The 25,217-nt window shown below is 42.5% G+C and overlaps 2 protein-coding genes across 3 annotated transcripts; one reads left to right on the plus strand and one right to left on the minus strand.

Moving 5' to 3' along the window:
• Positions 1-1,504: 1,504 nt before the first annotated feature.
• Positions 1,505-4,995, minus strand: kcnmb3 (potassium calcium-activated channel subfamily M regulatory beta subunit 3). The gene is made up of 4 exons (XM_086173129.1): positions 4,824-4,995; positions 3,907-4,110; positions 2,457-2,631; positions 1,505-1,861 (listed from the first exon to the last, which is right to left on the minus strand). The coding sequence occupies exons 1-4, from the start codon at positions 4,901-4,903 to the stop codon at positions 1,505-1,507; spliced, it is 816 nt and encodes a 271-aa protein (XP_086029255.1). The 5' UTR covers positions 4,904-4,995.
• Positions 4,996-8,953: 3,958 nt separating this feature from the next.
• Positions 8,954-24,888, plus strand: mfsd8l2 (major facilitator superfamily domain containing 8-like 2). Of its 2 annotated transcripts, none has more exons than XM_086172437.1 (11): positions 8,954-9,166; positions 9,357-9,542; positions 10,494-10,556; positions 10,651-10,770; positions 10,994-11,073; positions 11,966-12,251; positions 18,185-18,297; positions 18,657-18,870; positions 20,289-20,411; positions 20,559-20,689; positions 21,986-24,888. In XM_086172437.1, the coding sequence occupies exons 1-11, from the start codon at positions 9,028-9,030 to the stop codon at positions 22,064-22,066; spliced, it is 1,536 nt and encodes a 511-aa protein (XP_086028563.1). In that variant the 5' UTR covers positions 8,954-9,027; the 3' UTR covers positions 22,067-24,888. The 2 variants fall into 2 exon arrangements, with proteins under 2 accessions (XP_086028563.1, XP_086028564.1); XM_086172438.1 differs by having other exon boundaries at positions 18,224-18,297.
• Positions 24,889-25,217: the final 329 nt, after the last annotated feature.

The following is a 25,217-nucleotide window of genomic DNA, read 5'->3' on the forward strand; positions in this document are numbered from 1 at the left end:
TGTATTATATTTCAGCTTAACACACTTTATGCCACTTGCTTGCAACTGGAAAGTTATTTGCTTCTGATGGCGACAGAATGTTTTGGGGAAAAAAAAGGTAAATATACTACCATTTTATGAACCATTCATAATTCTTAAAGAAGATGACAAGTGTTCGGTCAAAGTCTTTTTGGATTTGATTTTCTTGAAATCTACTGACCTGGAAGGGATAAGCGCCATCAGGTGGTGGGACTTCCTAAACCCCGTTGGCCTTCCCCTCTGTGGAGGAGATGGCCTCGGCTGTATCCCCGATGGGGCTCTGCGGCGGTTAAAAAGCTCCTCGCTGGCAGGACAACGTGGATGAGATTTGCCTGAAAATGCTACAGGCTCTGGAGATTTTTTAGGACTGTCTTGGTTTACTGTGGCCCGGAGGTCTGGGACTGCCGGAGCTCTGTGGTGTGAGTGGACAATTGATCCAGCTCTGACCAGCATTGGGTTTCTAGATGAGTAGATAGAGTTTATCCATTTTGTCCATCGTGTAAGCGTTGGAGTTCCCACTTGTGAGCACTGGGTGTTTATGGTGTTTGTTACGTTTATGTGCCATCTAAGATGGATCTATGCAACCAAAATGACAGCTGTCTTCAGTATTTGTGTTACTGGTTAGTAACTCTGTAAAGCATACTTAGTCATCTGTAGTAGTGAAGATTACAAGAATGAGTACAACTGCATTGTGTGTTTTGGCCTCCTTGCAACACATCTGGTCATGAGTTGGAGTCCAGCGTTGGACAGTGCTTGTCCACACTGGGCATATAAGCTCAGCAGGAAGCCAAACATGTTGCCAGTCGGTGCTGCGCGCCAACAGGGCTGCTTCTTGTCAACCATTCCGGTTTTGATATTCATAGACATTATCTCAACACACTGGCAGGGAGAGGGGGGTGTTACTCTGCTTTTGATATAATTTTGAGAGTGTGGAGAGGCAGAGATGAAAATCAGAACCTCCCAGATAGCAGACATGGAACCCTGACAAAAAAACTGCAACGATCCATCTGGTTTGGAGAGAGACGCGCTCCCGGATGCAGGGGTATCTGGCCGCAGTTTGGATTTGTTGTGCTGAATATTTAATTCCCAACCTTCACCTTGGCGCTCCTTTCTGGGAAGAGAGAAGCAGTTTTCAGCCGATCCCACGCAGGTTGTTTCAGCGGAGAGTGAGGACTTCAGACAGGTGCCAGGTTATTTCGCGATGCAGTGCCGCTCCTTCACAGTAAGAAGACCCAGGTAGGTCAGGCATCATGCTGTGGAAGCCTTTTGACAACCTCCTCTTTAACATGTTTAAAGTATCTTCCAGATACCAAAAGGGACCCGTAATAAACTGGAACCGCAACACACCTCATGAGAAAACCTCTTGTTCCAAATGGAAAAGCTTGCTTGCTTCCAGATAATCAACAGAAAGTGGATATTTACATTAAAAAGGGGCCCCAGTTAGAATCGTTCTCAATTTTAAACGTTTTTGTCTTGTGGGCCGGATTTAGGTGGGAGATCTCTGGACGAGTTTATACAGTTTGCCCCGGGTGTAGCTCAAAGTGTGCTTGCCGCCCGCTCTGTCGCCGCACATGCCGGAGGACAGATGAGCGAGCCACTGCGTCAGCTTCACCAGGCCCACCAGGAGAGCTCCGCCGGCCAGCATCAGTCCGGGCCACAGCAAAGCCAACAAGGTCTTTCTCAAATTATACTTCCTGGTCAGGATAACGTCCCCCGGATGCCTTGATGGGTCGGCGAAGCACGATGAGGCGCTCCCCATCTTGGAGTCCAACGCCTTTTTTACTTTCTGCATTTCATCTTGAAGATCAGTTTGGTCCATCTGACATTTTGGTACGTAGAAGCACTAAAAAAAAAAAAAAAAAAAAGTGACGATATAAATCAAGTGCAATTACTTTCAATTGGCCCACTTGCTAAATTCCCTGATTGCAATCAGAGAGAAGAGCTGCAAGATTCTTTAACTTCTTTTTTTGTCCATCAACGAATGAAATCTATTAATCCCCTCTTCTATTAATTCTCCTCTTCTCCTGGTTCTGCGGGAAGAGCGTCTTCTGACATAGCCTGCTTTCTTGTTTACAAGATCTCCAAAGTACACAAATCAATCTCTTTTTGCATCCGATGAGTATATCAAGGAAGGTTTTTGCATTTTATTATTCTCACAGGTGTAGGGGCGCACTGATTTGATTACAATATGAAATTTAGGTCGGGAAGAGTCTCATGGAGCAGAAGTTAGACGTACGCCGCCACGCTCGGCAGTCATCCGTGTCATTTATTCACGGGAGGCGTTTAGGTTTTTTTGTCTGCTCTAAGAGGGCTGCTGCCCTGGCATTCTACGCTAAACGCTCACGAGCCGGTGTGAAATAGATTCAAACCCAAAGGTAAAAACCTCACAGCCTTAAAGGTCTTAAATGTACCTGGAATTTTCCTCCGTAAATCCTTACCCCGGGCGTTAGAAGAACCGACTCCTCGTCAAAGTGGAGAAAAGCCTTCTGATTGGAGGTTGTGAGATTAACGGTCACCCTGAGGCACGGCACGGCGCTCACACCTCTGCAGTCCACCCACTCGTCCAGGATCTCGGTGTGCAGCAGCACACAGCTGCCCTCTTCTTCCCACTTACTGGAACACACAACGGAGAGACACGCATTTCGTCTTATTAGATTATTGCTACGAGGGAGGAATGTTCTTTTATAGTTATTCACGCCGGATTAAAGATAATTCAAAATTATGTTATCATTATGCGTTCCGCCATGGAGAGCGAGCTGTGTCTTCCTCTCAACCCGGCTGATCGAGGAAGATGGCCGCTCGTGCCCCGTCGGATCTTGCTCAGTGTTTCTTCAAGATAAAAAGACGTCTTTGGAATATGTAAAGAGAAGTCTCCAAACAAGGGGACACACAACCTTTTCCGGTCCCGGCACTTAATTTATAGGTGTCCTAGCCTTGTAAGTCTTCCTCCGTAATATGCCCTGCTGATATTTCCTTTTTTTTAGATGATCCCCTTTTTATTAGTTTGCAGTTTTCTCTTGATTAAATAGAGGCGGATCTGCCTATGGCTCGCTCTCGGGGAGATAGCTATAAAAAGTGAATTTGCACAGAAAAAAGGGAAATCATTATCATATGCTCAATTCAAATGAAGGACTTAAATGAATACTAGATAATACAGTTGTAAAAACAACAAAAAAGAGCAACTGATTTTTGTCTGACAGCAAAAAGTAATTGATTTTTTTTCTCCAGAATCTTTGATAAAGTCCTGATTTTTTTTCTTGTAAGTGGCATGATTTATTTGTGTCCATTCACAGCGCCTCTGTCTGTCTTTCATGATCCTTTTCGGGGGCCTTTGATTGACACCTTAAGAAAAATACCCTGAATTAACTTTTGCCCCCCCCCCACCCCACACACACACAAAAACACACACATAATTTATAAAAAAAGTACAGTAATGTTTTTTCCTTGTTATGACATTTGTTTTTCAATATTATTCATTTTGGCTTTTGCCGAATTCGCCACATTTTATTGCCAAACGTGGGGGCTCCTCCTCCCACCTTGTTTGACTTTGATTTATTAATTCCAGCTTCACTGGCGAACTTGTTGGTGGTGGTTGAGCCAGAAAGACGCCTCTATAGCTATAGTAAATATGTAAAGTGTAAACCATAAAATTACTTTTCTCTGAAATTTATTACTTTATTAGTAGATCAACAGAGAGTCGGATGATACGGTTTGATAAGCCACGAAAAAGCGATTACTTTTCGCGCCCAAATAAAATGTTACTTCTGCTACCTCATTGGATTCAGACTGCTTGAATCACGAGCGAGCAAACGCACGCTGACATCTCCTCTCCACATTTATCAGCTCCATAGCCGGCCCTCTTTGTCTTGTTGCGGAGTCAGGCCGTACCTGTTGACGTAAGGTTTGACCAGAATGATGCCGACCACAAAGACCATGAGCACGGAGAAGGCCATCATGCCGAAGCCCAGCAGGATGGCTCTGTCCTCCCCCACGCTGGAGACCAGCACTTGGGTTCGAGCTCGCTGGCTTCCGCGCGAGTCCCCGCCGCTGCTCCACTCTTGCTCTTGCACTTCCACCATGTTGGCAATCTCTCTGTGTTTCTCATAAACACACACCCATAAAAGAAAACAAAAAAAAAAAAAACGCCACGCAGTACAAGTGCCAGTGCCTCATCAATACTCATTACCCGAGAAGTAATTTACTACATTTCATTAATTTCCTTTGCTTTACAGGCTTCATGAGAAAATATCCTGTACAAGACTACTGAGATCTTCATTTCTAAAGTTGCACAGATTGCACAGTAATATGGTTAAATACAGCAATACTGTTCCAGCTGGAATTAAGTCTATTAATTTATCTTTGCAGTCAAAAGGCCTTTCAAAACCAAAATATGTTTTCAAATTCATACCGCAGCCAAGCTCGAGGGGGAAATGTAAAGCAGCAGGCCAAGGCCAGTCTATCCAGCACTCAAGACAAGAATGTTTCGTTAAGTTTTCCAAGCCTGAAAAAAAAACCCTGATGTCTTTCGAAAACATGCCGCCATCGCCTCACCGGGGATATTTTCTCAGTTCCACAGTGTGCTTCTCGGAAGTTAAGTAATACATATCATTGAAACGAAACTTTTCTGACCTTTCTGTCCAATCGCTATACGGACTTTCATATTTGACCGTGGCCGGCCGGAAATCATGCGATAAACTTCGTGCAACTTTCCGCTTTTGTGAAACTTCTCTCTTTTCTTTCGTAATGAACTCCCGACTGTACGGACTGAAAACCTCGATACCTGACCAAGTTGATCATCCCCTTACCGCGTCTGCCGCCTGCGAGGACCCTGCAGGTTGATGTTAATTGGGATGTTGAATGACCTCTGGGGAGAAGCCGAGAACATGCCCACGCCGATTCTCAGCCGCCACTCGGCACCAAATATCCACCTAACAAGCTCCTCTCGATCTGAAAGTCAAATGTCCTCCTGTCAAAGCTGAACATCTGAGGCGGTATAGTGACTGGCCGAGTGGACCGCGCTGCAGCCTTAATCGCAGGGGAGCACCTTGTTGTTTACCAAGGCTCAAAGGTGAGTGCGAAACACTTTCCGCCCTCATATCTGTTCCTATAGAAACAAACACAGGTAAGCCAGGTGAGATGCTAATGACCCCTCTGCGGGCTTGTGACGATCTGCCTCATGAGCAGCTTTGCAAAGCAGGTAAAGCAGAGCTGTATCAACACCATGTCGATGATGTGCTTTTGACGTACGCCGAAATTGGCGCGGCTCCACGTAACCTTATCTCGACCAGCCCGTCGAGTTGAAATCCTCTCCGACTCCTCCGACACCGTAGGATACGCGTGAGATGACGAGTGAGTTATGTGTTATTCACACAATCAAAACTTCTTGTTTTATTCATGGGCCGCTGGAAAAAACATATGAATGTATTAACATGGTGTCGGTACTGTTTGATACGAATGCTGAAGGCAAGGAACAACGCAGGAGATTCAAAATGGAGCCAGGCGCTCATTAAAAAAGAAATCACAGTGGCATTTGAATAATTTCATTTATACACACTCAAATGAAGCCTTTGCATGTGAACAATATGGATATAGAAAAGTGTCTCAGCAGGCGCCAAACACAATAATTATTAGTACATTTTTATTGGTGAAGATGAATCATCTTTCCCTGAGAAGTCTTGTGTTTGTCCTTGAGGTAAAAGGAACTTTTGTTTCCTTACAGGGAGTACGTCCTGCCATGTCACATAAACAGGCGTCCACAATGTTTGAATTTGAGTTCATATCAGTGTATATTCTATTGTGAGTAACATATTTCATCGGCAAGCTCTCCTAACAAACTAATACTGAAAATTCCTGCTCCATTTTAATGGTGTTTATAATTGGCATACAGCTATGCTGTTAAATGCAACCGCTGAGTCAATCCTCGTTTTGCACCAGGGAGCAGATTTTCACCGAGTTCAGATGTCATGGTGACCGCAGCGTCAGCCTCACCATCGGAGTTTCCGTCGACAAGATGCAAATGAGCAGCAAATGGGAATCTGGGAGGAGAGCTTGGTTACTTTAAAGCTGTCGGATTTTCCGGAATAATGGGCATTTACCCTTTTGAACGATCTGTTTATTGTACCAAATAAAAAGTTGAGTGTAATACATTGGTAAGTAACATGATACCGCATTGTGTTTGTGTAAATCACAGTCATGCACAGAAATTTTAGATTTATGTGCTACTGTCAATGCTTTAACTAGAAAAAAAATGGGTTTAGCTCATCAGTCTGGTTTCAACCTCTCCACGCTGGATTCAGACCCGTCATTTCTTTTAAATCTTAATTTCAACGGTCCTTTATCAACTCAGTGGTTGAACTTCTCAGTCTATCGAAGGACTTTATCTGCGTACGACACTTCTTGTACATTAAGATCTTCTGCCGTGCCTCGTTATCTGCTCCTCTTATTCAGCCGGAGACGAAAGGGGGGACGGAGCTTCTGAAATGAGAATCCCAAGGCTCGAGTACACCCTGCCTGAGGATATACTGTAGGCTGAAGGGGGATCTTTATTATTTTTTTTTTTTAAATCAAAGCTTACTTTTATCACACTGCCGTTTCTGTTTTTATCTAAATCCAGTTTTTATTAAATTCGTGTGACATTTTTAATTTTGTCCCTTGTTTAGCACTTCAGCGGCAGTGTTTTCATGTATGGTTTTTTTTTTAACTTCAAGTAGTTTTTGATAAGTGGTGTGTAAATACAGATATTATTAGAACCAAGAGAATGAAGTATCGCTCGGTGCTCTGAGTCAGAGTGCCTCGTCTACAGTGCAGAAAAAGAAAAGGGGCCTTTTAGCGAGCGGGCGGTTCTCGGTTGATACTCTGTCAAAAGGCACGCCATTTACAAAACATGTATTTCCAAGATACACCTTTGCATATGATTTATAGCCATGTAAGCCGCCATAAATATACTAACACAACAGAGGAAGGGATGAGGTGGCGAAGATGGATGTTTTCAGACGGGGCGTAAAGAATCCACTGATTACTCTGCAGGAAGTAATAAACAGCAACACATTGCTGATTGATGTACATCTGTTGTTACGCAGAGTGGTGGCCTGGAGCTGGCGGCCAATAAATGCACTTTTGCTATTTAGGCCCGTGTCATGGGGATATTAAATTACAGCCTTGCTTTTGTCCAAACTAATGTTGAGTGGTGCGTGCAAAGAATTGTTCGTGTGGTAATTGATGTGTTTGCGATCACCTAATCGAAAATTAGAGGTTGGCATCGTTTTTTTTTTTTTTTTTTTTTTTCTTTTACAAGGAAGGGACGAGCCATTCATCACCGAGAGCACGAACAAGCGTCGCTGGAACTGCGGTGTCACATGATGCCAGACAAAGCACACGGATGCAAGACAAACAATACCTTATCAATGCGCCAAAAAGACAATCGGAGTATGAAGTTTTGCGGGCGGTGCAGAGAGTTCATCATCTTCATGTCGGTGGGGGTCGGCCATGGGAAGTTAGAAAGGGAATGATTCGATAGATGGTATCTGTAGCGCCTCCTAGAGGGATTTAGCTGGATCGGTTTATGTTTACGAGTCGGTGGTGATTCGTGCTGCTTCGACGGAGCATTTGTGACATAATGATTGGATCGATTCGAGGGAGGTTCTTCACCAGCTACTTTTCTGTAGATGTTTGACCGAGTGACCGTCCAAGCCTTCAGCTCCAAAGCAATTACGGATTCTGAATATTGTTTCTATGATGGTTCTGTAAACCTGACCGAGATGATTTTGCCTGACGTTGATTTTTTTTTTTCTCCAGAGCTCGGGAAAAACAAACTTTGATGGGTCTTTTGGTGATGTGGTCTGTGTTGATATTCCTTTTGAGTGTGTTATTGATGTGTGCGCCAAGAAATTTCAAAGGGTCTGTTGTGAATATGGGTAGGAGAGAGCAGCTGAAAGACAGATAAGACCGTAGGGGGCGAACCCTTGAAGTCAACCGTTTCCCTTCAGAGAGCTCTGCCACCACTAGGGGGCCCCAGTACTCATGTTGCTGAATTGTACCTCCAGGCAACCGCAGAGTCCCCAGAGGGGACGAAATGTATCCTCCTCGTAGCGAGAGGGAAGAATGTCAGAGCTACAGCTCGAGTGTGCTCTCTGTTTTAATGGACAATAATATTAAAATGGACCGGAGAACGAGCGACAGCACAGATGACACCCCTGTCGAGCCGGCATGACGGCTCAGGAAATGGGCCGTAATGACCTCTCTGCAGACGAGCAGAACAGAAGTCACTTATTAATGTGCCAAGTAGTGTTAACATTTTTTTTTTTTACATAATGGCAGTCAATTTAGTACATTAAAAAAGAAACAAAGGTTACGACTTCACGTCGTCGCCACTTCCCCTGTTCATACTCTTTCGGCCCAACTAAGATAAGGGAGGGTTAATTCTCAATAATTCTCATAATTACCTGCAACAAATGATTCAACCTAATACCCCCCAGTGGTTTTCAGTCAGTGAAAATCAATATCTCTGCGCCTTGAGGGCAGTTCCCTCGTGCTTCTTCATTACCCCATCTCTCCTCAGTTGTCGAGAGGCTGGGGTTTTTGGTTTGTGGGGTAAATACTTATCTGGGTTTTGTTTGCTCTACCTCGTGCAGGTACGTGCTCTGCCCCAGTCTGAGAGGACACACGGCCCCGGCGTTGCAGCAGAACCGTGTGAATTTGACGAATGTGAAGAAAACATAATTAAAAATGTATAAAGCTCGATTTACGGATGGTAACCCGAGACTTAGTCTCGGCCATGAAGGTGCTTCTCCGCCGACGCCAGTCAAAGAGAATTTCATCTTTAAAATGAAAGCCTGATGAAGACGGACTCCCACAGACATCTTTTTTCTTCCGCACGGAGAAACTTCACATGATCCCTATTTACTACTCCGTAAGAAGTTGCGACGTGACCTTGTTCCAGGGTGTGACAGATCCCCGATTGTCTGGGAGAGCGGTTGTAATTAGACATGCTGTGACTCTTATTATGTGATTATGCCGCTGAACAGCATTTCAGATCCACACGGTGCACGGAGGCAGCCTAACTCACCGAACACAATGGATAATCACCAAAAGAGGAATCTTACTTTTCTGACTATTGGACTGATATTCACACTGAACGGCATAGAGTACGGTGAGTTCATTACGGCAGCTTTATAGACTTGAAGACATGAGATAATGGCCTCATTAGCGGGCTGGGACTTAGATCTACAAGCATTTTGGCTATACGCTCTCATCGTAGTGGATATTGCATTGAATTTAATTGAAATACATTTGGCTGTGATTCTCCCCCTTTTACCCCCCCCCCTCCCGACGCCCCCCAGCTGTCATTCTGCCGACAATATGGCGATATCTCCAGATTCTGGAGGCCCCTCCATATTTCCTGGGCCTGGGTCTTTCTGCGTTCAGTCTGAGCGGGCTGCTCACAGGCCCGCTGTTCGGGTTGTGGTCGGATTGGAGCAAAGCCACAAAAACCATTGTCCTTCTCTCAAATCTTTTCGAGATTGCCGGTGAGTTTGTCAACCCAAAAATCCAATAATGACAGGTTTTATAGCCGCACGCCCGAAGCGCTGGCTCCTGGGGGTTTGGTTAAAAATTACTCACATTTCTCTGTAAACTACAATTGGAATTCCATGTCAAGGGTGATAAAGTGTCTCAAATGGCAAAATAAAAAACAATTTTGGGTCTGAGGTTATTTCTTTCATCTGCCCGCCATCAAAATTCATCATGGATTGTTGCTGCCTTTATTGACCATTTTTTACAACACAACACAAAGGGGGTCACCTGAGTGCAGTGAGTGAAGGGAGCTCACTGGTAATTGCTAGCATTTGCACAATCGCTAAAACACTCAAATAAGCGGTTGACTGATTGAGAAGAATACAGATGTTTCTGGAAAAACAACAACAATGAAAAATTTCAAATTTATTATACACACATACAAAAAAAAAAAAAAAAACAATATGGAGGAGGCATATGTTTGGCAAGGCTGTCAGCTTGAGTGACAACTCCTTCCAATTAGATAATTAAGTCACTGCTCATTAAAAAAAAAAGGATGACAAAAATAGACATGACAACTTCAAACTGGATGTTTTTTGTACCTCTCAAATATTTCTGTCCGGACTGAGCATGGCTGTCTCCTAGCAACAATTTTATACGGATCAGGTTTTTATGGGCCGTGATGTTATTTTATTACAACTCATTGCGATTGCAATACTTAATAATGGATTGATTTTTTAGCATTTTCCTCCTCTGTGTCCCATGTACGTAAGAGGGTCCAATATGATGCAGCGATATATAAACTATTACATTATTTTTCTATATGGACGATATTGCAGAGTCCAACGTGTAACTTGTTCCACCTGAAATACAGAGACAGCGGTTTTCTAATAGCTGACCTTCAAGTCAATCATTTGTTTCACACACTGTGATCCCGCACATGACGTTTATCCTTATTCCCCCAGGTAACTTCATGTATTTTGTTGGATACTCAAAATGGATGTTGCTCTGCAGTCGTATTGTCGCAGGTGACGACGTAAACACACACACACACACAAAGAAATAACATCCGTATTCAAAAGGCTCTTGTTGTAATACAGGATTTTTTTTTGTTCCTCTAAGGAGTCGGAGCCGGAGCGGGATCCTCCATCTTTGGTTTCCTGACTCGGACCACTCGACCCGAAGAGCGAGCCGGTATCTTTGCAGTCATTATGGCCTGTCGACAGGCTGGCCTCCTTGTCGGTCAGTTTCTCCCCCTTTAATCTCAACAGAAAGAATGGCATCATTTCACCTCTCTCCACCTCCTACGTCTCTTGAGAAATATCAGACACTAGGAAGCATTTTGTGATGTCCCTTTTGATGTTCAGTGAGGAAAAAATCGCTAAGGTGGAGGCTACTGTCTCCACATCCTGTGTATTTTTTCCTCCCAACCTCCTCTTTATAGCACTTCCTCTTGTCTCTCCAGGGCCGGCGTTCAACCTGTTCCTACGGCTGTGTGATTTCAAACTCGGGCCCTTTGTTGTGAACAAGTACACGTCTCCCGGGGTAACCACATCCAGATGATCAGTAATCTAAGTTTTTTTTTTTTTTTTGTCTGAAAGCCTCATGAATCCAGTAACAATCTTCAGAAATAGTTCCTCCACACTCAGCTCCCCTTCTGGCCCACATGCATCTTTCCTTTGCTCTCCTTTGGGGAGAAGGAGCACAAAACACCTGCAGCAACTTGGGCCCGTTAAACTCTATATCGATCCTTTCTCACTTATCAGTGTCTAAGCACAACACCTGTAACACTGGTGTAGTTCAGATGTGATTTTGGTTGCCCTCCTTCTTTCCTTTGCACTATTTGATACAGTTTCATCACAGCAAGGTGATTTGTTTACATCAACATCTAAATAATTATTACCCCTGATGGTTCTCTTTAGCCCTTCGGCCTGCATGTGCATGTTCTTTGCATGTTCTCCCCGTGTCTGCGTGTGTTTTCTCTTTGTTCTCCGGTTTCCTCACACAGTCCAAAAACACGCAGCAGGTTAACTGGAAAAAAATTGGGAAAATTGCCCAGATTGATTGAGTGAGGGAATGATTATCTGTCTGTATATGTGGTCCTGCGATCGACTGGCGACCAGTCCAGGGCGCACCCCGCCTCTCGCCTCTCGATGGCAGCTGGGAAAGGCTCCAGCATCCCCCCTGTAACCCTGAGTGCAGGGTAAATGGTAGAAGACGGATGGCTGGATGGATGGATGGTTCTCTTGTAATTCATGGGACCCTGTAATAGTATAGAACATTTTCCAGGGTCAAAAAAGTAATCATGCATAATTTGAGTGAACAAGGTCTCTTGTTCCCACAAGATAATAAGTTGTGCCCACCAAAAAAAAAATAAAAATCACAATGTCATTTTGCAGCTACCGTAACCTGCAGCACATCGCTACTTCTCTTCCAGCTCTTCATGTGCCTGTTGTGGACGCTGCTCCAGTTCGTCGTCCTGGCGATCTACTGGGATGTGCCTCCCATCAGCTCCACAGAGGGGGGCATGTTAATGTTGGAAATTAAAGAGGATGAGGAGGAGCAAGAAGAGGAGTTACCCCTGATGGGGTTGGACAAGGAACCGGTGCTCACCTACAGAGCAGTACACGCCATCCAATTGGAGAACTCCACCTCGTCTGAGCCGCCTCTCCGCCGCGGCATCTCAGTATTGAACCTCTTCAAAAAGTTCAGCGCCAGCAGTGGTAAGAGATGAGGTCTGACTGCCTGTCCTGAGCAATGACTGTCTGCTTTACTTTGCCTTATTTCAGGTAGGAAGAGGTGTCACCGCCAATGCACATGTTTCCGATCTGTTCTATTGATTTTCATGCAAGTTCGCGTTCACACGTGCACGCACGCACACACACACACACACACACTCAGGCTCACACACATTTTCTTTTCTTTGGCTGTCTCTAGAATTGTGTGTGGCATGTGAAATCAGATTCCATGTGTATTGATTGGACCAGTGTTCTGGTTCATATCAGAATGCATGTGTGTGAGTGTGTGTGTGTGTGTGTGTAATGTCAGATGTCCTTTTTGATTCATCTCACACTAAGATTACAAAGGATGGCAGCATTGTTCATCCAGTATGTTGTCGCTGATGAACTTTTGGTTCTTTGATTCCTAACCTGGGGCTGTGCGCGCGCGTGTGTGTGTGTGTGCGTGTGAGTGTGTGCACATGTGTGTGCATGCACTGTCAAACCTGGCTATTGATTCTTTCACTCTTTGAAGATGTAGCAAAGGGATGGATTGCAGACTTCCTTTTTTATTGACGATCTTGCTGTGGTTGACTTGTGGATGAAATGGAGACAGAATTGGTAATGTGGTCAACATTCTTTGTATTGATTCCTTTCTGTTTTGAAGAAAGTCTACAATGGCAGAATCTCCGGAGCAAAACTAGTGGGGTGTGTGGGGCTCCTACACATTCTGCAGGAGTGTGTGTTCACTGTTACAGTGAGCCTGGTGTTTGCTATCCTGAATTATTGATCTTACTTTCTGTGTATTGGGGAGAAACTTTAAAATGTTGTGCAAACCCTTTTTGAGGAACTCTTTAAATCTATGATTTTAGTGTACCCTAACCATGTAAACATATGCACAAGTAATTCAATTAATGTCCAATGTTTTAACTCCCCCCGGCCCCTTGTTTAACATGGATGATTTAAAAGGCTTTAAATTAGCAAGATATGCATGCCATGTATATATGCTCATGGCTATGCTCATTGGCAGCCAATGAGCTCTGTGCCAAAGAGCAGGATGAAACGCAGAGGCGGATTCACTCCTATCGTGTTTCTTTACGAAAACTGAGGTATGAGTGGCGTCCAGTGCAGAGAATGGGAAGGGAATCCATCCGAGACATGAATGGGTCGGGCCGAGGCTTATCAATGAGTTTCATCTAATAATGGCTTGTGAGGAACATTTCCTGTTTGTGCAATTTAAAAAAAAATTAGGTGGGAATACAGACAATTCTAAAAAAAAAAAAAAAATGAAAGAGTATACATAAATCAACCAATCAAAAAATTCTGAGAGCAAAATACAGCAGTTTAAATAAAGTTGGAAACAAAACAAAGTTTCTTTCATTTTTCATTTCAAACAAGTTCAATAATAGATTTAAAAGAAAAAAAACACATAAATAATAACATTCCAGAGTTTTGCTGATTTAAATGTGAATTGTTAATAGCTGACGTATTTGGAAGGGACCCAAAGCCCCCTTACAAAAAATGAATAAACTAATACTTGCTATGCTGGAGACATACACATTTGTTGTATTGTCCTGTGTATTGATAACAAGAAATTGGCCTCTGAATATCATGGGTTTTCTCTTTTCTGAAGATTTCCCAGCCCTTCTTAACACTGCGGGACATTTGAATATGAGGCCAGAAACGATTGAAGTGTGCAAAAAAGTGGAAACTTCTTTTCATCTTTCAAAAACACACTCTAATCCAATCAGGATTCAGTCAGTAAACCGCTGCTGATAAATTCTTTATGAGTTTTGATAAGAACTGAATGAATGAATGACGAGCTTTTTTTTTTGAAAAAAAAAAAAAAAAAAGAAGACGACGGATCTGTACATGGGAGGGGGAGACAGAAACTCTGAATTTGTCCCGACAGATCATTTAATCTTTGCTGCACAGGGGTGGATTGAAATGCAAATTTGAATTTCTTTTTGACAATATTTGGAAATTTCTCAAGATTGGCAAGATTGGATGGAGCATCGTGAGGATCCCAGATAAATGCACGCTTATACATATCATCCCCTGAGCTGACAGTCGCCAAACTGATACTCAAGATCATAAACTGTTTGGGAAAATGTTTACCGAGGTACAAAATCAAGCAAACAATGGGACTGTTTTCTGATTGTCTTCCACACAATTTGACCCATTTTCTTCTCTAACTGCTGGAGTCTGTTGTTACTTATCATGGCAATGCAGGCTCTGTAACACAATCAAGGGCTCCAAGAGTCCAGTCCATTCTTCTGAAGGAGGGCTGTTGCACGATGCTCCTCTCTGGGCTGTGTAAATGAGAGAGCTCCCTCTAGAGATGTATCCACGCAGCGCGTCCTATTTACCTCCTGCAGCTACTCGGTGGTACAGAAACTATATTGAAGTAATTTTTGTTCATGTGACCGACTGAGGATATTTTCGGAGGGTGTACGAATGCTCAAAAACTCCCAGATGAATCCATCCAGGTGAAAAAAAAAAAAAAAAAAAATCATAATCATGGATGGCAGTGCAAAATGGGTCAATTGCAGGTCTATAACTTAGAAAATTGGTTCCTTGACATTAAGGAATGAATTTTTGCTAGGGTAGCTTGCATAGCAAGACCTACAAAAAAGTGAAAAAGAAACTCAACCCAACAGGGACTCTAATATTTTCATTCAGTTCCTCTTATTAATGCATTGGCCTCATGGAGGGCCCCTATCCCAAAACCCATATGGGCCCCCGAGGTCCTCCTAATTGTGTGCCTTTTTGTGACATGGAAGAAATTTGAACTTCAGGCTTGTGGAAGCTCAAGGGACCAAAGTAATGAGAGCAGAATTGGGACGGCACTGATCTTTCTTCAGTGCACACACACCAGATGAGACGTTGACTGTTCTCTCTTTGTTTCTGCCACCGTGTATCTAGATCTAAACCGCAGAGGTTATATTGACAGATTATATACTGTTGGAAATACTAATGTATGTGTATGCATTCTAAACATTCATTTAATGATATTATCGTACGTCTTCCGACAGCGAAAACAAGTACGAAAGACTCGCCGCGCAGTTGGAAAATAGTAATTATAAAAGAAATGTGAAGTGTGAGTGTCCTCAAAGAGAAGACGTGCCATAGCGTTTGGGCAAAAATGAATACACTTACCATGACTGATTCATTTTAAATGGTCATTTGTTACAAATTGGCGATTTTTTTTCCCCGTGTCTGTCAGAATTGCTGTCTCCAGCAGGTGTGCTTGAAATATTGGTTTTCAGCCCTATCTTTGAAAACTCCCTGCGTGCCGCGCCCTCCTCTCCTCCCCCCGCGGTCGATGATCCAGCAGCACGGTTGGTTTGTTGCAAGAAATGTCACAACAATACAGGTGTGAGAAGTGTGAAGAAGTTAAAGGGTGCATGGAGAACATGGACCAGGGAACTGGGAGGTATTACGATCTGTGAGGGTGCACAGACAAGAAGGGCGGTTTATTTCAGCCATTTTCAATTTTATTCTTTGAAAAAGACCCTGGAACCTTCTGCAGGAGGTAATATTTACTTTAAGACTGCTCTATTAAAGATAAGCTAATGTTATTGAATTATTATCCATAGAAGAAAAGCACTGTTTTTTTGTTTTTTTTTATCTGGCCTCAGTTTTTACCAAAATACCCCCCCCCCTTGTGTTTTCAGCAACTTTGTTTAAATGCATTGTTCAAGTTTATTTTCCAAATATAAATGGCCGCTTTTGTATTCAGCTGTATGAGGACAGGAGGGAAAACGCTCGCAAGGAATCATTTTTTAAGAGGAATTCAAAATTACATTCCACCTCACGGGACTGGATTGCTGTTATTTTTTTTTATTTATTTCTCACATATACTGGGTTGTGATTATTGTGTGTTCTTTTTTTACGGGGATGTTCCTTGGAGTGTGTTTACGCCAATGAATTGAAGATTTGTCTCATATCTCATTCTATGTATTGCAGCAGCGGTAAGTGGCTATTATTCTATACTTTTGCTTTAGATCGAGCGGTGTATTAGTTATTGTTAGTTATAACACCAGCTCTACGTCTCTCATGTTGTGTGTGACATGTCGACAACTCCAATTATTGTATTCTAGTTGTCATTGTATAATTCTAATTTAGTCTAATTTTGATTTTTTGATTTTAATTTAATTCAATATATCTTTATATGTTTGTTCTAAGCTATTTGAACAAATAAATAAATCTGACATAATAATGATAATAATAATAATAATGATGATAATTGTTCCTTCTACATATCCTATTTTACCGACGTAAGGAGATTTATTGTGAAGAAATGAGGTTGCTGCTCTTGTGTCCGACAGATAAGCTGGTTCAGGGTTTGTGTAAACTTACCTTTTTACGCTTGAATGAACCGTCAGGGAGTTAAAAAACAGACAGAAGAAAATACCTCCAAGTTACACTCTGGGAAATTTAGGATTCAGTGTTTTAGATAAGAGGCAGTGTGCGCAACCTCAGATCTTGAATTAGTGAGTTTTGGGTGCACAGCAAAGATAAATATGTGAGCCGCCAAAATCCCCAGCGTTCCCAGATAGTTAATCTTTTGTTTATTTTGGGTTGCTATATGCAGTCATCAGCATAATGTATAGTTTCCCAGAAATGTTTATATAGAATGGAGTAGAGGAGGGAAGGGGAAAGGGGGTTTCCCTCTCCACTGGGCAGAGTAACATGCAAAATTACATGATGGGGTCCATTTGTGGAAGAGCTGCCAAGCCACAACCTTTCCCACGAAGCAATCAGACATCCCTGTGATGACAGCAGCAATCAAGACTAAAAGCCCAAAACGGGAAACATCCATAATAATTTCGAGATTAGACATTGATTTTATTGGAATTAGAAATGATATCTGAAGCTGCAGTATAAATAGAGTCATAAAAAGCATCGCATGGTAGAACCATGTGGTCTCTGAAACGAAGATACATTGCTGGTGAATACAACTATGCAACTATGAAAAGTATATCATAATTAGTGAACGTTATTACATATAGAGTCAATAAATAAGAGCGAGTAATGCGTTAAATGACCTAGTAAATTTCAAAAGTATAGTTGAAGTTGAAGTATAGTTGAAGTATAGTTGAAATGTAAAAGGTGAACCCCAGGTGACTGTAAGAGGATGCTAATGAAAGCCTCCGGGTGCCATAGGTTGTTAATATGTCTATGTTCCGACCGGTTCCAGAGATATATCAGAGCATCTTGGCCTTGCACCGGTTAAAAAAAGACAAGCGGCTCTGCCTTTAAAACTCGTACCCGCCAGGCGGCACGGTGCAGTGAGTTATAGCGTTTCCTCCGAGCCTGTCGAAGTGCTGTTGAGCAAGACGCCGAACATCCAACTGCTCCCCCGGCTTAGCTGCATTCTGTTCATGATGGGATAAAGACAGTTGTCACTGATATTGTGCTCTATGTATAGCCATATGTGACAAAATAGGCATTTCTTCTCTATGTGCAGAAATGCACACGTGTACTGGCACACCCTGTTGCAACCACCAGCAGTTTTCTAAAATAGGTTCTAATGAATAAGTCAGAGATAACTGATAACGCGGTGGATCATGCACTGTAATATCAAACCACTCTTCCAACCATCTGTCACCTTCATCCAAATTTAGCAGAAAGCCCAGTTCATTTTTCCTTTCCTCCAAGCTCCCATACGGAGGGGGGATTTTTATCCAGGAAAAGCTATTATTGAAATTGGGGATTGATTAAAATAGATTTTTTTGGCCTGTGTGATGCCATGTGAGGGACTCATGTCTAGAAAAAGGAATACAGTTAATTGAAGGAGAAGATGGTCTCTGCAGAGGATTCCGAGCGCCTGCCTCTTTTAGTCTCACCATTATTTCCAGACTGTCCAAGTTTTCCTCTCCCTTTCAGCGATTTCATTTTGCCAGCCTTCGCCGGTGCGACGGTGGGCGTCCGAGTCGCTTCTTATGACTTCTCTCCCTTTGCTTACTCCGTAGAGTTCCTGAAGGAGGAGGTGATTGTTGTCCTCACGGCTCAGTTCATCACTCTCTTCAATCAAACAGCGTTGGAGGTGAGAGCACCAGAGTTTTTCTCCACCGCACACACAATGTCACGCCGTTTTACCTCGGGTTTTTGTCCAAGGCGCATCAGAATCACCCTTCCCCTCCACAAATGCTGCTACCTTACGTCGCCGAAAAATAGCGAGATATTGTCAGTCTTCAACAGCCAAGATGGCTTCTCTCTCATTAAGCTGCAGTGACCTGGATTATATAATCATTTCGGTATCACAGAATGTTTTGCAGAATAATTCTTTTCATCTGACTTGAAAGCATTTGAAGAGCTTTAAAGGTGCTTATTCTGGCTCTGTTAAGCTCTGAATCACTTCATCTGTCTGAGAGACCTTGCCAACATATTTCTAAAAATCCGCAGACCATGGTGACTCCTCTGACGCAGCACTACTTCAGCTTCGGCGAGCTGGGCAACAGTCTAATGTACAGCCTGTGCGGGGTGGAGGTCATTCTGGGCTTCATCTTTGTTCGCTGGCTGAGCAAGAAGGTGGCGGACCGCGTCGTGCTGGCTGCAGGCTTGCTTATCTGTTGCATGGCCTGTATCTGGTGCCTCGTCTTCCTCTGCAACCTCAGAGGTGCGAACCTGCACAGGATACACACACACACACATGCACATACACACACTAATACATGGATGGAAACGTACGCACCTATTCAGCTTTGAGCTTGAAATATTCTACGTTAAGTCCGTAATATCATATCGTGATTTATTTTGAGACAAATTTTATGCTCGTTAGTTTGTTAGTATTTCCCTTGAAGTTAAGTTCATGGACAAAAACCTATAATAAAACAAACCAAGAATATTATCAGGTGTCTAAAAATAAGAAAATATTGAAGAACTATCTTAATCTAATCATACGTGATTTTAATTCATTCAAGATTTTATTCCCCAAAAATATCAATGTCAAATTGCCTGAAGAATCACCTATCTATCTATCTATCTATCTATCTATCTATCTATCTATCTATCTATCTATCTATCTATCTATCTATCTATCTATCTATCTATCTATCTATCTATCTATCTATCTATCTATCTATCTATCTATCTATCTATCTATCTATCTATCTATCTATCTATCTATCTATCACAAAGTGGTGTCTGAATGTCTCTGTATTCTTGTTTTTCACTGTAGCCTGACCCTCCTGTTGCCAAACGGTGTGTGTGTGTGGCTGGTGTTGCCAGTGTGTGTCATGCACCGTGCAGCCATATTGGGTTACACACCGAATTGAATGTAAATGATATCACGCAGCCGTCGGAGGCCGGGCAGGAGATCGTACGGAGAAACAGGATCCCGCGTGTTCACGTTGGCCCGCGTCTTTTTCAGCATGTCACATTTATCACTCTGATTACAAGTGACAGGTGCCGGAGCAGGGGATTGCCTGAGTACATATAAAAGGATTACAGTAATCTAATTAGACAAAAATGCTATTTGTTAAAGCATATCATGCGTTTGTTTGCTATTTGTTACAGTTACAGCTAAAGAAGCTAAAGGAATGGAGAGGAAGGATACCTACAAGAATTGACTTTGTCTCGGAACGCCGGGGCACACATTTGATTGGCAAAAATTGAATTTTGATGATAAGATTATAGGCTTTCAGTTTCGATAGGAACATCCAACGTTTTGAGTGGGCACAGATTCACACAAACGTGTGCATGATGCAAAGCAGCAGAGAACAAAAATCACGAGGCTGCCAGCTTGGCAGTGGTTTCGTTTTCAGATAGAGCTATCACCGACGCTGCCAAACCATTTGTGGAAGGAACTTAAAAACCGAGAGAAGGAGGCTGGATAATTGAAGTACAATCTGTCACATGCTTTCATTACCGCTCGCAATAAGCGATAAAAAGGAAGAAAAAGCGATTGAATAGCGGGGATATTTACAAATTAAATAAGTCCCGGCCATGCGACGGAGATGTTTGACGACCTTAAGTGAAATTGTGCCGTAAAAAAAAAAAAAAGTCAGGTGTAAATCGTGTTTGTGATGCCGCCAGGTGGCTACGGGTGGCAGCTGTTCGTCTTCATCGTCGGCGTGTTTCTTCAGCTGCTGGGTCTCCCCTTCGTCGCCGTGTCTCAGGTGTCCCTTTTCTCCAAAGTCACCGCAGAGAAAACTCAAGGTTGGCAAGTTGCGTCTCGACACCTCCCGCATCTCCGAAATAGGCAAAAGGACGCCCACGGAAACACATAGCCCGCAAAAGTTGCACTTTCACCTGGCATTTCGGGGGAAACTAAGCTTTCGTCGTTGTTTTTTTTTCCATCAAAAGGGTTCAGCCAAGGTGTCAGACGCTCGGTTGGGGGCCTGGCCACCATCCTGGGTCCCTTATGGGCCGGAGGGCTGACCCATAATTTATACCTAATGCTGGGCATGATGCTGGCTCTCCTCATAATGGTCACAGTAAGCATTTTCCTTTTCTAACCATTCAGCTCTGGACAAAAGGAGTTTTATGTTGTATTTTTTTTAACTATGGCAGATTAGATTGAGAAAAAAAAAAAAAAGATTTTTTTTTTCTCTCTCTATTTTCACCGAGCCTTCGGATCTCTCTTCTTTCATCGCAAGACATAAATCCAACACTTCCCAGTCAAAATATCAAGCTGTTTTTCAGCAGTCTGTTAAAGGATATGGAGTAAGAGCGAGTTAACTAATTAAATCACTATTTTTCCAAAGTTTTCTTACATATTTTAAGGTGCTACTTCTCATTACATGCCCTATAATTTGTGAATTATTAAATCTCTTTGTTTACCGATGCAGAACGTGAACCAATTCGAATGAGCTGATACTTCATCCTCATAAGGCATTCGGTCGTATCTTTGAATCGAGATGCATTGTGGGAATGGAATATCCTCACATTCATCAAGAATATTAAACCACTGTCTTATTTTTAATACAGCAAAGAGGCTGGGATTGACATAGTGTACATGAATCCAGTTCTTCTATAGCTCTACATTCATCATAGCTTTTTTTTATGGAAAAAACAATCACCTTAAGGCTGTGGCAGCGGACTGAGACTGTCTGAGGGGCAAAACATCAAATATACGTGACGGGGCAGCCGCGCGGTATTTAATCACATTTTGTCCACTGGAAAGAGCACCCTGGAAGCAGGGCTCCCCAAAGGTGGGGCAGCGGGGGGGCAACACAAGACAGTGGGACTTGGCCAGATGATTTTCAAACATCAAAAATGAAAACGGAAATAAAGAAATAATAAAATGAAAAAAAATCCGCATGCATAATTTTGTTTTCGACTAATTGCTACGCCATAATAATCCCAAAAAAAACTGCAACTGTACATTATGTACTGAATACTCAATATTCTTGCCATCCTTCTGCGAAAAAATCCAATTGACCTCTGAGCGCTTTTTATTGAATGGCTTTCTGAGAACTTTCTAAGCCAGTCGGAGGCAAATTCTTCTCACATTACTTCCATCACAAAACAATTCCGTGTTTATTTCCTTTTCGTTTCTGTATAATTGGAGCCGATGTTTGCTTCCCCCCCCGCAGAAGCAGACGCAAACTCAATGTCACCTATTGATTCAGAGTGTAAAGTTAAAGATGTTAACTTGAGTTTAGAATTACAAATAGGAGATTTTTCACATGAAAAATTGGAAAAACCCTAATCTGCCATTTCTGGTGAAGAGTTATTATTATTGAGCACGCCATGTTCTGCAACATGACATCTCACTTCCCACTTTGCAGGTCATGACTTTTCTATCCTACGAGCGTCTGGCCGTGCCGCGGGTCGTGCACTGCGCCCAAAGCTCCGACAGCGGAGGATAGAGCCATACCACGTCTGAAGAGACTGAAGACAACAGAAGGGATGTCCTTCATCTCACTGAATCAATACAGTTTTTCTGCAGTGGAAGATCTTAGACTGTGGAATAAAAATGCTCTGATAATTCACTCCGGCAGAGCATGGAGAGCAACGCACCCCCAAAATCCAAGAGTTAGTCATTTGGTTTTTGCACAGTCTTTTTTTTTTTTTTTATTGTGTCTGTAGATTTTATCGCCACCTTACTTTGTATGGACACAACTGGCAGACTTTCTCTACTATTATGCATATGTATTGTACACTAGGGGGCACTGTTGCTCTCATGTTGAATATGCAAAGGCAAAATAGAGGATGAAAGCCTTTATTTTTAAGCCAAACTATTTATATTCCCAGGTGTTGATGGAGAGATAAGAGAGCAGGTTTCTCCGTGTGACCCGTGCATCAGATATCGCCAGTCTTTCTCCTCCCCGCACACTCCAAAAAAAAAAAAAAAAATCACTGAAATTAAATGCTTGACACACAGAGAGTAAGAAGAGGGCTTGACAGCTTGATGTCATTATGGCGGGTAGAAGAAAACGTTCAAAAGAGTGTGAGGCTTCATGAATTTCTTTGTATTTATTTGCACGGAGAGAGAAAGTGCATTCAAATTAAACACAAAGCCTCGCGAAGTAAAGTTGGTGATATTAGACTACATTCCTCCCTTGTCAGTGTGTGCAAGTGGGAAGCAACTGAAATGAGACCAAATTTGAGAAAAATACTTGTTAATTTGCCATTTCCATTTTATTATCTCTGAAAGCGGCGTGGGATTTAAAACAGCACCAACGCCCGTGTCGATCGGTTAGAGGAAGGTTGTCGGTAGTCGTCTCCGCTCGGCCGTCATCTCCTAAGGGACGGGATTCAAGCTACATACAGTATTTGTGTCTGAGGGGAAAATGCTGTAAGCAACATCAAGGCATTGTAGATTCTCTTTGTACCACTGATCACGGGTTTGGACAATCTCTGTGTTTTTGCATAATTGCAGATAAGGCTCAGTAACCTTTCCAGTTTTCTCCACTCAGCCTGTGATGTTTGGCTTTCCAGAGGCTTTTCGCCTGAAATGGAAATTTTAATCTCTGGGACTCAAGGACATAATATTTATAAGTACTTTCATGCCCTGATCAGCGTATTCAGCTACTTGACATTTTAAGGGAGATAACAGGGTCTATAGAATCAGGTCAAACCTGAATTTACGCTCTTTGAACCAGCTCGCTTTTCCGGCGTGATTCTCGCCGGTGTGTGTTTGTGAAGGAATACAGACGGGTGACAAATTAAAGGAAGAACCTGAGATATTCACCGGAGCGGCAAAATGACAGTGTACACATCCACGGGGGCTCGGGGGTGGTGGTCGGATGAGGGGTGTCACTGAACTGTTTGATGATTATGGAAATAATTGGGGGGGTCATGTGTGATGTTCCTACAGTCAGCACATCCTGGAGGTTTTGGGTGGATGTTAGTCTTCGCTCGACACCGGCATCACCTACCATCCAAATGACGGAGTGTTTGAAGAGTTGGCTTTGGTAAAATGACAATCCTTCAAAAGCCCAACGTTTACAGCGGACAGACACCGAACACCGAAACAAATCAACAATCGTATTATCAAAACGTATCAAGAGTTAATCACGTTAGAAATCATTGACTGGAATTAAAAAAAAAAAGATTTTTTTTTTTATTAATCCGTTTCAATATTGCTTCTATCCATTTTTGCAAAGGTGTCGTATTTTGGAAGAATGGTAATGAACCGTCAAGGCGGGGTTCCAGGGTTTAGAGTTTGTGATGACGGAGGCTATTTAATAAGCGCGTTTTCGTTTTTTTTTTAAATTTTTTTAATCCTTTAGCGTCTCATCTCTAAAACTGGGGTCCAAATATTTGACCGTCAACGTCATGCGGCACCGAGAGCGTTAAATAACAAGGGGTTGACAGAAACTGTCGCTCATCATCATCGTTCAGTGATTTTAGTTTAGAGTTTGACTTTACAAACCTTATTGTGCCGGGGATGTTAATTTCCACCCGACTGTGGAAGATATTTGAAAAAGATTCTAGACTCTGCGAATAGTTCCCCCGGTGCTGATCTTTAAAGCGTGGCAGTAAAACTTTGAAAGAATTGTATCGTTTAACTGGTTTTGCCTTTGAGTCTCACCCGCGGTCCTGTGGAACCTCTTACTAATTCAACACATCAGAAATATGCCTGAATAGGGTGTTATGTTATTGCTTTTTAGCATAATATAATCTCCAAACAAATAACAAAAAACATTTTCTTCCACATTAAGCACCGGTTCACTCATTTGACTTCTACTGTGAATGCACAAGTTCACAATGGCAAGATTGTTATGAAGCTTTAATGTAAACCTTCAAAACACACCAAGCTATGGTTCCTTTTGATGAGTGAGTTTTTTTTTTTTGTTTTGCAGTTTGGGTCTGCACTCTTAAAACTCAAGTAGATGGTATAATCTGAGACACAGTGTCCTTTTTAGATGACACTTGGACAGCATTTCGTCGACAAAACTCAAGGATCGCGCTGTTCTGAACCGAAGAGGAAGCCTCGGTGAGTTGTGAAGAGCCCGACAAGGACAGATCGCTCAAAAACCTGGGTCCGGCCGTATTGTTGCTGTTTTCTTGCCAATTTCTTGAACATTTTCAGATATTTTCAGGCTTTTATTCCATGATATGCTCCTTTATTCCAGACATGTTGGTTGTAGATTTGATGCAACACTTACACATGGTCCCTGCTGTTGCGTTTGGGGCAAAAAAAACATTTTTTTTTTTAAGTTATAGGCTAAAATGTTGATGGTTAGAGGGCGAAAACCAATATCAATAATGTGCATAATAAATAAATAAGTAGGTGCACAGCCCAGACTGGCGGCAGTTTGAATCTTATCATTTCCTACAGTAAATTCAATTAGTGCGCAGAATATATGATGTTAACTCTTTCCTGTTGAGCACCGACCATTTATAAACCAGTGCAGCAACACAAACACGTGTTCTCTATGTTAAATACAAAAAGGCTCCGCTTTGACCGTCCATCTTTTCAATATAATCCAAAAGCCAAAAGGGCGGCTGCGTTCGAGATGCTCACACTCCAATTGAAAAATAGCCTGGTTGGATGCATCAGCTATCTTACAT

Source organism: Fistularia commersonii, chromosome 25 (assembly GCF_037954325.1).
Source record: "Fistularia commersonii isolate RoL2024-O1a breed Wild chromosome 25, RoL_Fcom_v1.0, whole genome shotgun sequence".
In the NCBI taxonomy this organism is placed as follows: Eukaryota; Metazoa; Chordata; class Actinopteri; order Syngnathiformes; family Fistulariidae; genus Fistularia; species Fistularia commersonii.